General features: G+C 39.0%; 1 protein-coding gene across 4 annotated transcripts; it reads right to left on the bottom strand.

Annotated features, from left to right (window-relative positions):
• Window positions 1-3833: 3833 nt before the first annotated feature.
• LOC103409301 (uncharacterized) lies at window positions 3834-13148 on the bottom strand. 4 transcript variants are annotated; one of them, XR_011581394.1, is made up of 13 exons: window positions 12758-13113; window positions 10859-12128; window positions 10007-10225; window positions 9674-9906; window positions 9217-9291; window positions 7840-7911; window positions 7654-7752; window positions 7199-7270; window positions 7010-7124; window positions 6529-6597; window positions 5973-6318; window positions 5761-5846; window positions 3834-4892 (listed from the first exon to the last, which is right to left on the bottom strand). XR_011581394.1 is itself a non-coding variant. In XM_070822464.1 (13 exons), exons 1-13 carry the CDS (start codon window positions 12944-12946, stop codon window positions 4188-4190), a joined length of 3594 nt encoding a protein of 1197 aa, XP_070678565.1. In that variant the 5' UTR covers window positions 12947-13148; the 3' UTR covers window positions 3834-4187. The 4 variants fall into 4 exon arrangements, 3 of the variants coding, with proteins under 3 accessions (XP_070678565.1, XP_070678566.1, XP_070678567.1); XM_070822464.1 differs by having other exon boundaries at window positions 5761-5890; window positions 12758-13148; XM_070822465.1 differs by lacking the exons at window positions 7010-7124; window positions 7199-7270; window positions 7654-7752; window positions 7840-7911 and having other exon boundaries at window positions 5761-5890.
• Between the last annotated feature and the right edge of the window lie 604 nt (window positions 13149-13752).

The raw sequence follows: 13752 nt of genomic DNA, 5'->3' as shown, positions 1-13752 counted from the left end.
CACACTCATGAACGCTACATAGAATTCGAATTATGATAATCAGACAAACCAGAGTGATTAGGAAAATGTTATAAGAGTGAAAATAAGGGTTTTTGTGTAGGAGTTTGATAATTTAACAACAGCATGACTTTCGGCTTCTAGAAAGGCAATGCTATTAATGAATTGAAAAAATTTGACCACCCAAAGCAAAAGTATATACAAAAACTCTGTGTTCTATGTACAATCCATCAGATAGTTTGATAAAGAATAAGCTAATGTAAGTACTCTTATCATCAGCATCACTGTCTTGCTCCATCTTGACAACTGCCCCTGTATAGCTCCATTTTTTTCGCCTGCAAATAAATCATGTAAGATAACCAGGCCGTGATAATAAAAAGAATACACCACTAGGGGTATGACATTCAACTGATTCTATTTTGCCACACTACTTTGTCCTTGTCATCGGCTATCTATCCCACTAGGCCTAAAAACTATAAAATAATTTTGTCTTTGTTATTAATTGTCCACAAATTTATAATTGCTGAAAGGTACCTATAAATCAAAAAACGTGGCTTCTTCAATAGTTAACTTGGAAGCTACATCTCCAGCTTGTTTGTAATTCTCTTCATATTTCTTAGCCTGGGACTCAGCCTAGATTCATGTAGTATTCATCAAGCCAAGACAGTAACTTAAGATTAATACAAATATGTGCTTAGGCTCAAGTATCCTACAGCATACCTCACGTTTATCAGCATATGCCCTTTCTGTGATCTCATTACGGCAATTGTCACATCTGCTCTTGTACAAAAAACCTTATACCAAATGGAAAACAGATTAAAGCAAATATGAATCAGCATTCAAAAACTGAAAGTTTAAAACATCATTTTCTTATGCTAGTAGCTAGATATGAAAGTCTTACATTTTTTAGTCAAATGCCTTTTAAAAAATTCTGAGCCTACAGTAATATAAATTATCTTCTAAAAGTGTGGTCTAAATTTACACACGTAATAAATTCTTCCATGCCTCAGTTCCCTGTTCAACCAAATTTGGATCTTTATTTCCTCACCATTATGGTGCAAAAGAAGGAATGCTTTAATGCCTACCCAATCTCCTCAACAAAATGCCTTCTCTTTGGTTAAGTTGTCCCCCACCTTAAAACGGACAACAATGAAAACTAGAATACATGAACAATACAGTTTCTTCCTACAGACAGGACCTTCAATATAAACCAGAATATCCAAAAACAGTATCTTTCCAATCAAAGAATATGGATCATGAAATTGAGAAAATACTCGGCCAACGTGATGAACAAAATCTAACTTTATTCCATAACTAGTGCCTACCCAAATATTGTTTTCAAAAATCCTCATCTGTCTCTCAAACCTAGAAACCCCAACAAATTGCTGGCATACTGCACCCTCAGAAAAGCCTTCATATCACCACCAAACTACTTATGTACCCTGCAGGAATTACCCAACTTACATTTCCTTCCCTACACAACCTCAGCCACACATATAAAGCTATAGGACAATGATAAAACACATGATCTGCACTTCCTCCCAAGTGTACTTGTCAATTCAAGTATCAACACTAATTCAGATCAGACACAAACATCCAATTGTTAAAAAATAAAAACATCTTTCACCACTGAAAAAAATCAGATAGTAAGAAGTCTGCAGATTTTTTAAAAGCAACAAATGATTAGGACGTCCAAAAATCTATCACTCGTAGAACAATTATATTCAAACGCAAAAATTAAAACTACTGTAGAATGTTCAATATGCACAACCAATGACTTACAAGAAAGAAAGGGCAGAAATAAACATGAGGTGCTCACAAGTTCCTGCATTTTGACCCGGAAATATTCAAGTTTCTCTCTAGCATCCAAAATTTCTTTCTCCAGTTCTTCTACCTGCAAATAACAAACGGAATCACATCAAAAGGTTGAGGAAAAACAAGCTGAAAATGGAACAAAACTGCAATAAAGTATAATAAATGCTGTATCAAAAAGAAAGTATAATGAATGCCATCCACTAAAAACATGCGGAATGCCAATCATTAAAATTACTAATATCAAAGAACTGATTATGAACTTCAAAACCCTAACAGCCTCCCTACTTAAACTTGATCAAAATCTTTTCCATGGAAATGAGCGATATTAAGAGCAAAGTAAAACCCACGATCAAAAGAATTCCAAGTCTTTGGGATATTTGTTATGATTTGACATTTATCAGAATGTAACAGGCACACATCACTATGCTGCTGAAGCTGAAAAATTGGGGAAACATTAAAGTTCTAAATACCTTTTTATCCGCTTCGGTTGCTTCTTTGAACTTTGAATTCAGCGAGTTAACCTCCTCTGTACTCAGTTGATTTACAAGATGTTTCTCCCATTCTGGTACACTGGGTTTCTGCTGATTGGCCTGCTGCCTTTCCACAGCATAGAGAAGGAGCAACTGGCTTCGGTGGCCTTCCTCCAGCTGGGGGCGCCATGTGCCGAGAACCAGGACCAGGCATCGGTTGCTGTTGTTGAAAGCCTTTTAAAGTGAAAAATTGTGAACGTAAATGTCAGCGGCTGTTTTAGTTTGGTTGAAATTCCTGGGTGTTTTCAACATCTTGACAAGCTTACTCATCTTAATCTTGGAGGCTGCACCAGCCTCAAGTATCTTCCAAAGATGCCAGGAAAGATTCAATACTTGGGTTTACAAGAAAGTGGTATAAAGGTGTTGCCTGAATCAGTGTGGTCTAACGAAAACATTTCTTACTTGAATATAACTCTTTGCAAAGACCTTGAGAAACTTCCAAATAACTGTTGTAAGCTGAAATTCTCTGGTAGTTTTGGTCAAGATGGCTGCATAACTCGTGCGAGTTTTCTTGAATATAACTAAATTATCATTGGTTCGTTGCGGCAGTCTTGTGAGTTTACCAATCCACATTTGGAAGTTGAAATATCTCAAGGAACTCAATCTCGATGGGTGCTCTGTACTTGAACATTTCCCAGAGATCTTGGAGCCAATGGAACATTTGGTGTCTCTTAGTTTGCGATGGACAGCTGTACAAAAGCTTCCTTCGTCATTTGGAAATCTAATTGGGCTTCAAACTTTAGACCTTCGTGGCTGCGAGCACCTTAAGGTTATCCCAACAAGCATCTACCGTTTAACCAACTTAAACGTCTCTACTTGTATGACTGTCCGGAACTTGAAAAATTGCCTTTCACCTACACCGGTTTTCTCTCTTTAGAAGAACTAAATCTCAGCGACAGCGGTATATTGGAAATCCCTAATGGTCTCGTTTGCTCAACCTCATTGAAACGCATATATCTGTCCGGAACCAAGATTAGGAGCATACCTGCAAGCATCAAACGAGCTTCTCGGTTGTCTGAACTCAACTTAGTCGGCTGCAAGCAGCTTCAATCTTTGCCAGAGCTCCCAATGCTATGTAATGTTCGAGCTCAAGGCTGCAAGGCGCTGAAGACACAGGCAAGTTCAAGGACAGCACTCACTTGTCCGTGCAAGAAATAAGATTGACAAACAGGCAAGGCTCTTATTATTTTAGTATTGTTTATAAATTATAAAGCGCAATGTTATAGACAAGTGTGTAATATCATGTTTGTTATCTTTGATCAAGTCCAGCGGCATCTTGGCATTCGCCTTTATAACATAAACTTAGACATTAATTAATACGTCAAGCTCAGGGCAAAGTAAATATCTCACGACCAAGCGCGATAGTTTAAACATTCGACACTACAAAAATTTGCAATGGTTCGATGGCTGAACTGCAATGAGCGAAAAATAGGAATGGGCCAATTGGACTAACACCGGCAAAACAGTGTTCTTGTTTGAACAAATAAAAGATCAGCAGAACATATTTTATTAAGGGGGTAAAATATTACAGCAAATTAAGGTCGAAAAAAGAAAGGCACAGCCCCAGTTTAATAATACAATCATCAAATTTGTAACGATAAAACTATAGGGGTCTTTGCTTCAATAAGACATGGAACATTCCAAAATTACGGAGAAAAATTATAAGCTAAAGGAAAAAGAATGAAGACAATGCGAGATGCATACACAAAGAAACGAAATACAAAAGACACATTACAAGCACAGAGATTTCAAGCATAAAACATGGCCAAGGCCCGTAACACTCACGATAGAAAGGCTTGGAACGGCGAATAGCAGACACAAAAACGAAGCCGAGCAACTACCTGACTAAAATGCACTCCAATGATCAGAGTCCTTTCTCGGAGTCTCCAATGACGTCCGGAAAGGCACTGAAGACCCAAATGGGTCCAAGTCTCTTCTTGGAGTTTGACCGTCGAATGATGTCCTAAACGGAGAGGACCCAAATGCGTCCGAGTCTCCTCTTGAAGTTTGACTGTCAAATGATGTCCTAAACGGCGCCGCTGAAGACCCGAAAAAATCTGATTCTCTTCTTGGAGTTTGACTGTCCAGTGACGTCCGAAATGGACCTGAAGATCCGAAGGGGTCTGAGTCTCTTCTTGGAGTTTGACTGTCCAGCGATGACCTAAATGGCGCCGAAGAGCCAAAAGGGTCTGGGATGTCATCAAATGTTGGAAAACCATTACCCTGATCAAAATCTCTACTGCTGCGCATAGAATCAAATCTTCCGAGTGTTTCTGGTTGAGGAAAAAATCCAGTATCTTGTGTGCTCCTGAACGAATCAAACCTAGAGAAGGTGTCAAATGAAGGTTCTGAGCTATCCTTGTACCTTGGCGGTGAATACCCTGAATTGAAGGCTGAGAGTGGTGTGCTAGGAACAGAATCGTCGAAAGTAAAAGGGCGGCTCTTTTGGGAAAAGCCACCACCTTGTGATGACCCAGTCCTGATAGGGTTGAGGCCGAACTCCCCAGGGCCGGAAAAGTAGTGATCCTTATTACTCTCCTGATCCATATCCTACATCAGACACGATTAAGAGCAGTTCCAGCACAATCAGCATGCCAGCAATAACAACAAATATAAAACCACAAAAACAGAAAGCTTGAAAGTGCTACGTAACCGACATGCTATTAGAAAAGAAAGCGGATTTACTGGAACATAGAATCCATGCCTACTTGGAAGGTGCAAAATAATGGAAACTTTCCATCGGCTACAAAATGTTAACAAGAAGTGTTTCTAACATCACAATGAATCCTAGTTTTTTAACTTGAAATTTAACTTTCTTTTTTCCAGTCACTATTTTTAACAATGATTAATACATTGTTAACCTGGAAACCGTCAATATTCGAAAACTGTGCGCAATATGGCACCATCTCTTGTCAATGTCAAGTTGTCAGCACAAAAAAGATCTTGACTAAGATTAACCAAGACCTAAGGCTTAAATCAGAGTCCCCCTTCAATGTGCAATTAATTGCACCAAGAACAATCCCGCAACCCCTTCTTTTTATATCTACAGTGAACCAAAACTAAAATCAGGAAACTCGGTTTCGCTATACTTGGTTGAAAGACCCATACTACTAACTGATTTGCATGATGAAACCATCAGAATGGTGAAGATAGAAACTATTCAAATAATGTTACAATTCCCAGAACCATCTTTAATAACTAAACAACTCAGCAAGCATTAAGGACACTAAAGGCAAACTCTTAAAACAAGGATAAGTGGTCATCACCACAAGCAGCAATCATGGAGCAATATCCAGTCAGCATAAACACAAGGTCAAACAATTGAGTTCTAATAAATAAATACTGAATGCACTCTAAAATACAAAAAAATTAAAAAATTAAAAAAAAAAAAATTACTGAATGTACAATATCGGCTGACCTTGGTGGTACTAACTGCATTGAAACCCCACACCGAGTCAACGTCATCATTATTGTCAAATGTCCCCCATGCTGGTTCATCAGAACCTTTGTCACCAGAAAACATAGACCCAGCACCCGCATGATCATGACTGAGCATGAAAGTTTAGAATATCAACAATTTTGCACCTATCAGGGTGAAATATGTAGAAAACTACAGATCGAGAACTATACCTTTGAAATTCCTTATTATGGGGTGAGGCATCTGCGTCTGTTGTCTTTCCATAGTTAGAATCTGAAAATTCTCTAGATGGGCTTCCAACAGTACTGCTGGCAAATGGACTGTTCGGAGCACTTTTTGCTGACTCGTCCTCATTTTTATCATATGCTGCTCCATTTTCAACAACCTTGGCATCTGTACTTTGAGGCTTTTCTGACTTAACATCAACTTTAAGCGAAGAAGCAGTCGTTGGACTCTCATCTTGGGGAGCTTTTTCTTTCTGAACTGATGATGATTTCTGTTTTGGAGGTGCCAAGACATTTGACACATCAAGAGTGAGCTCCTTGACGCAAGTGAATCCTGACAATTAAACTTCTGAATCAATCACCTCGAATAGTTAAAACTCCTAAACAGGTTGGCATACCACAACCAGACGACAAAAACTACAAAAAGCAGGCAATATAATCCATTTACCACAAGGTGAAAAGGTAAAAGGAATATTAAGTGCTACAAGAAATTTATTATCTCACAGACATTACTGGACCTATAATAACTCATTTTTGGCAATACCTTCGTCTTCAAATTTATCCCAATCCTCATCCCAGTCAGCAGCTCCTTCTTGGATGCCAGGTTGCCAGCCTATATGAAAATAAAATAAAATTTCAGATTACAAAATGCAACGTAGTACAAATACCACAGCAGTGAGCAATAACTAAAAAGTGAATGACACATTCATGAAAGCTACATAGAATACAAATATTGATAATCAAACAAACCAGAGTAATTAGGAAAATATTGCAATAGTGAAAATAAGGGTTTCTGTGTAGGATATTGATAATGTAGCAACAGAATGACTTTTGGCTTCTAGAAAGGCAATGCTATTAATAAATTGAAATAATTTGACTACCCAAAGCAAAACTATATCCAAAAACAGTGTGTTCTATGTACAATCCATTAGATAGTTTGATAAAGAACAAGCTATTGTAAGTACTCTTATGATTATATGTAGTATTATTAGATTCCCAAGAAATTAGCTAAGAGATCAACTTACCAAAGGGAAGCTCAGTTAATGTTGTAGGCTTTCCGCGTAAACCGTACTTCTTGCAGCGCTCATTGAGAGTTTTCACAAGCCCATCAAGATCTAATTGGATGAGATCAACACGATCCTGAAAATTTCAGTTGGAAATGATCATAAGTTGAGCAAAGATATTTTTTAAACAGCAAGGTTGTGCAAAGGTACCTGAAGCGTGCCATCACCATCACCTTCTTGCTCCATCTTGACTATTGCCCTGTATAGCTCCATTTTCTTCTCCTGCATATAAATCACATAAGATAATCAGTCCAGTGATAATAAAAAGAATACATTGCTAGGGGTATGACCATTCAACTGATTCTATTTTCCCACACTCCTTGCCATCAGCTATCTATCCCAACAGGCCTAAAAACTATAAAAAAAATCTCTTTGTTTCTCCAAAAAGTAAAACGTCCTACTCATACTTGTTTTTTAATTTTGATTGGCACTTATCTCATAAAAAATAAAAGCACACCATCTCACATCACATGTACAGGCAATTATGACTCAGATCTAACAAAACAAACAGCAAGCACTTGACACCTTGATCTTCGAATGAGCAAAAGTAAATACACAACATGGGGTCACTAATTGTCCACAAATTTATATGTGGTGAAAGGTACCTGTAAATCACGAAACGTGGCTTCTTCAATAGTCAATTTGGAAGCTATATCTCCAGCTTGTTTGTATTTCTCTTCATATTTCTTAGCCAGGGACTCAGCCTAGATTCATGTAGTATTCATTAAGCCAAGACAGTAGGTAAAGATTAATGCAAATATGTGCTTAGTCTCAAGTATCCAACAGCATACCTCACGTCTATCAGCAGATGCCCTTTCTGTGATCTCATTGAGGCGATTGTCACATCTGCTCTTGTACAAAACCTTATACCAATAAGAAAATATATTAGAGCAAATATAACAAGGTATACATCATAGTTTCAACACCACACCCTATATATGTGAGACTTAAAATAAAGCACCTGCATTCACAATTATCCAGAATCAGCATTCAAAAACTGAAAGTTAAAAACATCATTTCCTTATGCTAGTAGCTAGATAAAAAATTATTACATTTTTGAGTCAAATGCCTTCGACCCCACTTAGTGGGAAAAGGCTTTGTTGTTGTTGTTGTTGTTGTTGAGTCAAATGCCTTCTAAAATATTCCGAGCCTAAAGGAAGATAAAATTATCTTGGAAGAATGTGGTCTTAATTTACACACATGATAAAATATTCCCAACCCCCAGTTCCCCGTTCAACCAAATTTGGATCTTTATTTCATCACCATTGTGGTGCATACAAAGGAATGCTTTAATTGCCTACCAAAGCTCCTCAACACAATTTTATTCAAACAGTGCAATCTCTTCGAGACTTGGGAGCAGCCTCTCCATAAATGGGGGTAAGGCTAGCCGACATTCACCTCTCCCAGACCCTGCGTAAAGCGGGAGCCTTGTGCACTGGGTACGACCTTTAGTGCAATCTCTTCGGCTAAATTGTCCCCACCTTAAAACGGACAACAATGAAAACTAGACTACATGAACACTACAATTTCTTACTACATACAGGACCATCAGCATAGAATATCCAAAAACAGCATCTTTCCAATCAAAGAACATGGCTAAGAAATATAGATCATGAAATTGAGAAAATACTGAGCCAACGTGGTGAACAAAATCTAACTTTATTCCATAACTACTCCTTGCCCAAATATATAGTTTTCAAAAATCCTCGTGTTTCTCTCATACCAAGAAACCCCCAATAAATTGCTGGCATACTGCACCCTCACAAAAGCCTTCATATCACCACCAAACTACATATGTACCCTGCAGGAATTAGCCAGCTTACATTTCCTTCCCTACACAATCTCAGCCACACATATAAAGCTAGAGGACAATGATAAAACACATGATCTGCACCTTCTCTCAAGAGTACTTGTCAATTCAAGACTCAATACTAATTCAGACCACAAACATCCAATTGTTCAAAAAAGCATCTTAAACCACTGCAAAGATCAAATACTAAGAAGTCTGCAGATTATTTAAAAGCAACAAAGAATTAGGACGTCCAAAAATCTATCAATCGAGAACAATTATATTCAAACGCAAAAATTAAAACTACTGTAGAATGTTCAATCTGCACAACCAATGGCATACAAGAAAGAAAGGGCAGAAAAGAACACGAGATACTCACAAGTTCCTGCATTTTGACCCGGAAGTATTCAATTTTCTCTCTAGCATCCAAAATTTCTTTCTCCAGTTCTTCTACCTGCAAAGAACAAATGGAAAGGTTGAGGAAAAGCAAGCTGAACATGGAACAAAACAGCAATAAAGTATAATAAATGCTGTATCACAAAGAAAGTACAATGAATGCCATGCACTAAAAAAATGTGGAATGCCAATCATTAAAATTACTAATATCAAAGAACTGATCATGAACTTCAAAACCCTAAAAGCCTCCCTACTTAAACTTGATCAAAATCTTTCCCATGGAAATGAGCGATATTAAGAGCAAAGTTAAACTCACAATCACAAGAATTCCAAGTCTTTGGGATATTTGTTATGATTTGACATTTATCAGAATGTAACATGCACACATCACTTTGCTGCTGCAGCTGAAAAAATTGGGGAAACATTAAAGTTCTAAGTACCTTTTTATCAGCTTCGGTTGCTTCTTTGAACTTTGAATTCAACGAGTTAACCTCCTCTGTACTCAGTTGATTTACAAGATGTTTCTCCAATTCTGGTACTCTGGGTTTCTGCTGATTGGCCTGCTGCCTTTCCACAGCATGAGAAGGAGCAACTGGCTTTGGTGGCCTTCCTCCAGCTGGGGGCACCATGTGCCGAGCACCAGGACCAGGCATCGGTTGCTGTTGCTGAAAGCCTTTGAAAGTGAAAAATAAGAACTATTCTCCATCAAGGAAAGACGAATGGTTTCAAAACCAAAAAAGAAAAAAAAAGTGATTTGTTTTATGGATGAATACCAGATGCAGGTCTCCAGGCTACATTGCCAGCATTGGAGTAATTATTTGCAGGTTGAAAAATATTGGATAAATCAAAAATAACATTGCTTGGTAGCACTGCTGGAAGAGGGCGTCCCTCCCTAAACCGCTCCATCAAAAATAGCGCAACACAAAACTCCCTGACAGAAAGCATGCTATCGTTATCCTGATCGGATAAATCCCACACCTGCTTTAAAACCTCTGACAGATGTAAACAAAGCATAAAGTTACGAGTGGGGGAACTTATAGCTTCCAAAAGTTATGTTTGTGGTCATACTATATAGGCGCATAACTGTAACTATGGACAGTGTCCATGCCTGCACTATCAGCTCAAAGAAGTGCACTATGAGCTTTTAACACACCCTGAAATTTCACATGCAATAACGACGTTCTCTTTGAAGATAATGTGGCATGATAGGTATTATTTATGGATTTTGTAAGTCAATTGTCCAGAAAAAAATTACTCTGATTTCCAAATATAATTTTATATCTACCAAAATATCTATGGCATCAAGTAAGTTTTACATCAATATACAAACACATCACAACGGTTGATGAGATGCAAGCTAAAAGATGCTTGATCTAGCCTGTTATGTTCAGGAATTCAAGCTAAATGTCACCAACTAAACATTGCCAATCCACCACCCAGAAGAGGAAACATAAACAACTTTTAACTACAGGGTTGGGATAGTACATGTTTTGCAAAGATGCATCAGTTTAGTTACAAGCTAACATAGAAGAGAAACAAACAAAAGAAAAGAGCTTCAACAACCACATGGCACCTGTGCCTGTAAAACGCAAGCTAAAAGATGAATTCAAAGAAAATAATACTACCTCTTGGTAGTCCCCATTTCAGGAATAGGTCGCGGGCTTGTTCACCAGTGATTTTCCCATCTCTATCTGTGTCAACTTTCACAAAAATATTGGTGTACTTTTGAACATCAGTTTGAATCATCCTAGGCCATGACATATGGGACTGACTAGAAGCAGAGTTCCCAGCTCCAGGTGATACTCCAGTAGCACTAGTCTGAGCTGAGACCTGGTTGTTTGCTTTTGCAAATGATTGGGCCGGCTGAGGCTGCCCACCAACCTGTGTACTTGGGCTAGCTGAAGACTGGGTCCCAGCAGATACTGGCACAATGGTTGATGAGACAGGTACACTGCCAAGAGGAAAATTCTGCTTTGGTTGAGATGGGGTTGCAGAAAACACATCGACTCCAATAGATGAGTCGGGAGCAAAGCCATTCCCAGATCTATTTGCTGGTTTGGAATCCTTAGTCAGTGGTCCTGGTGGTCTGATCCCAGAACCTGCCTGTAGCCTAGGTGGTAGGGAAGCTGTTGGTCCTGATGTTGCCTGCCCAAATACATCTTGTGTTGCAGAAGGAGTGATCCCTTTGTTTACAACCTGCGAGGGTATCCCAGTCGTTGATCCACTTGCCCTTCCACCAACCCAATCATTCGACACGCTTGAATTTTGTGGTTGAGGACCACCCACTGAACCTCCACCGGGAAAGCCTGGGGCAGCAACACCCTGTGTGGGTTGGGAATCAGAACTATATGGAGGCACTGGAGGCCTAATTGACTTTCCATCTTGAGAAATGAAATTTTGCTGGTTCACATTCACACTTGGAGGTAATCCCCTGAACCCAAGATTCTGGGAGGATGTTGGAGTAACAGCACCGCCCTGAGTCGCTGTTGGAGCAGAATTAAACTGAGATCGTATTTGTGGTCCCCTGAACTCAAAATCTTGGGAGGATGTTGGAGTGACAGCACCACCCTGAGTGGCGGGTGCTGCTCCAAAAGAACTATACTGAGGTGGTACTTGCGGTCCCCTGAACCCAAGATTTTGCGAGGACGTCGGAGTGACAGCACCACCCTGAGTGGCAGGTGCTGCTGCAGCAGAATTGAACTGAGGGGCAGGAGTCGCTGCAAGATTTATCTTGGGTGCAGGTATTTTAGCTGCAGCCGGGCCATATAATGCTGCCTTCACCATTTCTGGCGTAAGTTCTCTCTTACTTTGTGCCACAGTGACAAGTCTAAGGGCATCGTAAAACTCTGCCCGACCAAGGAATCCAGTCTGCCTCTGGTCTGCATGTGCCCATATCTGCCAATAAACATAAGCAACCAATATAAATTAGAACAGATCCAAACTTCTGTTACAAAAAGATAATGAGAAAGTGCATTCATATAATCAATATTCAACATATTATGCCCCCGGTTATCATTTTATATGGAAATTCCTTCAGCAAAACAAATATACAGCTTCAAGAACCTATTTGTCGATATGATCATGACCTAAGAACATTTCCCTTGTATGCTACAATCCTAACTGTTCCGTAGTCATCTTATGCTGCAGGTTTTCACTACTACATTATTGTAATGTAATAAACAATCCTTGGTCAATCCCTGGGTCATATAACACATTTCTAAAAACTCTCTACCTCACTACTGTAGTATAAATCCTTCACTAACACGGCATAAAATCTCTGCTTAGATCAGAGAATTACGACATCCCGAGCTGACATTAACCACTTCAACTACAATTAGACTAAAAATTCAAAATCAATCTGATTTGGAACGCATTTCCACCAGCATCAAATCCCGATCAACCACTATTATTACACAAATATAATCATACACACTACAATACGCATCCAATTATACACACACTACAATACACATCCAATTATACATATATATACAAGCATATACAAATAGAGAGAGAGAGAGTACCTGCGCAAGGACCTGTTTGGGGAGACCGGAGCCCTGGAAGAAAGCGACGGCTTCATTGCCACTAATCCGGCCATCGCGGTCCAAGTCTGCCCGTCGGAAATACGAATCGAAGAGATCCACATTCGCAGATTGGTTCTGAGCCGACGCCATCGCCACAGTCGGATTGCGATTCGCGGAAGATCGGACCATGGAATCAATCGTGAGGAGCGCCGGGAAGAATCAGAAAACCACGAATTCGGAGGACCAAGACTGCGAAGCCTTAGAAAACGACGACGTATTCTTCTCCGATTAGCAGGAAAATAGGAAGACGACGGAGACGCTGAGAGATGCCAATAGTTTGAGGTAAAAAGACGGTCGCGTTAATCGATTTTTCCTTTTGATTTTTTGTGACAAAATTGGTACTGTATTTGTTGTGATATTTCAAAACTGCCACTGATTCTAATGAGCCCGGCCCATTAAGTATTACCAATGAAAATTCCTCAAAACACAAAAAAAGGTTGATGATTAGATCCGATGACGGCCTTGTTGGGAAGACCATTTTCCAAGTTGCTTCGTATCTTGGAGGAGATGTCATTTTCATGTTCCATGGGACGTATTTTCTTGGGTCAACAGTCCAAAGCAAATTGGCTTTCTCATCATCTGTGTAGATACCATATTGCCTAGTCATCAACAACATCGATGACACGTTATCAACGTTTTCGCTTTTTTTTTCTTTTTGAATGTAAAAAAGAAAAAGAGTGCAAGAGGGTAAAATGAAATGCGAAGATCATTTCCCACATACATTAGTGAGAGTAAAGGGTAAAACAAAACAAAAGTTGCACGAACCATTGAAACATGTTAAATTACACTAGTTCGAGTTGTTTGCTTTAGGTTTTATATACTAAAATACTACAATTTTGGACTAAACCAAACTAAATCGCAATTAGTCTAGTTCAGTTTTTTTTTTTTTTTAATGTTATCATTTTCAATAAAATGTTTCATTCCACACATTGATA

Source organism: Malus domestica, chromosome 05 (genome assembly GCF_042453785.1).
Source record: "Malus domestica chromosome 05, GDT2T_hap1".
In the NCBI taxonomy this organism is placed as follows: Eukaryota; Viridiplantae; Streptophyta; class Magnoliopsida; order Rosales; family Rosaceae; genus Malus; species Malus domestica.
This window is presented reverse-complemented; position numbering and strand designations above follow the sequence as displayed.

What these genes read in the sequence shown, in the direction of transcription:
- LOC103409301 (XM_070822464.1), bottom strand. Translation starts at nt 12,946, where the DNA reads ATGGTCCGATCTTCCGCGAATCGCAATCCGACTGTGGCGATGGCGTCG. An exon ending in GGGTCAAAATGCAGGAACTT is followed by an intron (nt 7,912 to 9,216) that starts GTGAGTATCTCG and finishes TATTGGTATAAG; the next exon opens with GTTTTGTACAAGAGCAGATG. An exon ending in CATAATAAGGAATTTCAAAG is followed by an intron (nt 5,891 to 5,972) that starts GTATAGTTCTCG and finishes TTTCATGCTCAG; the next exon opens with TCATGATCATGCGGGTGCTG.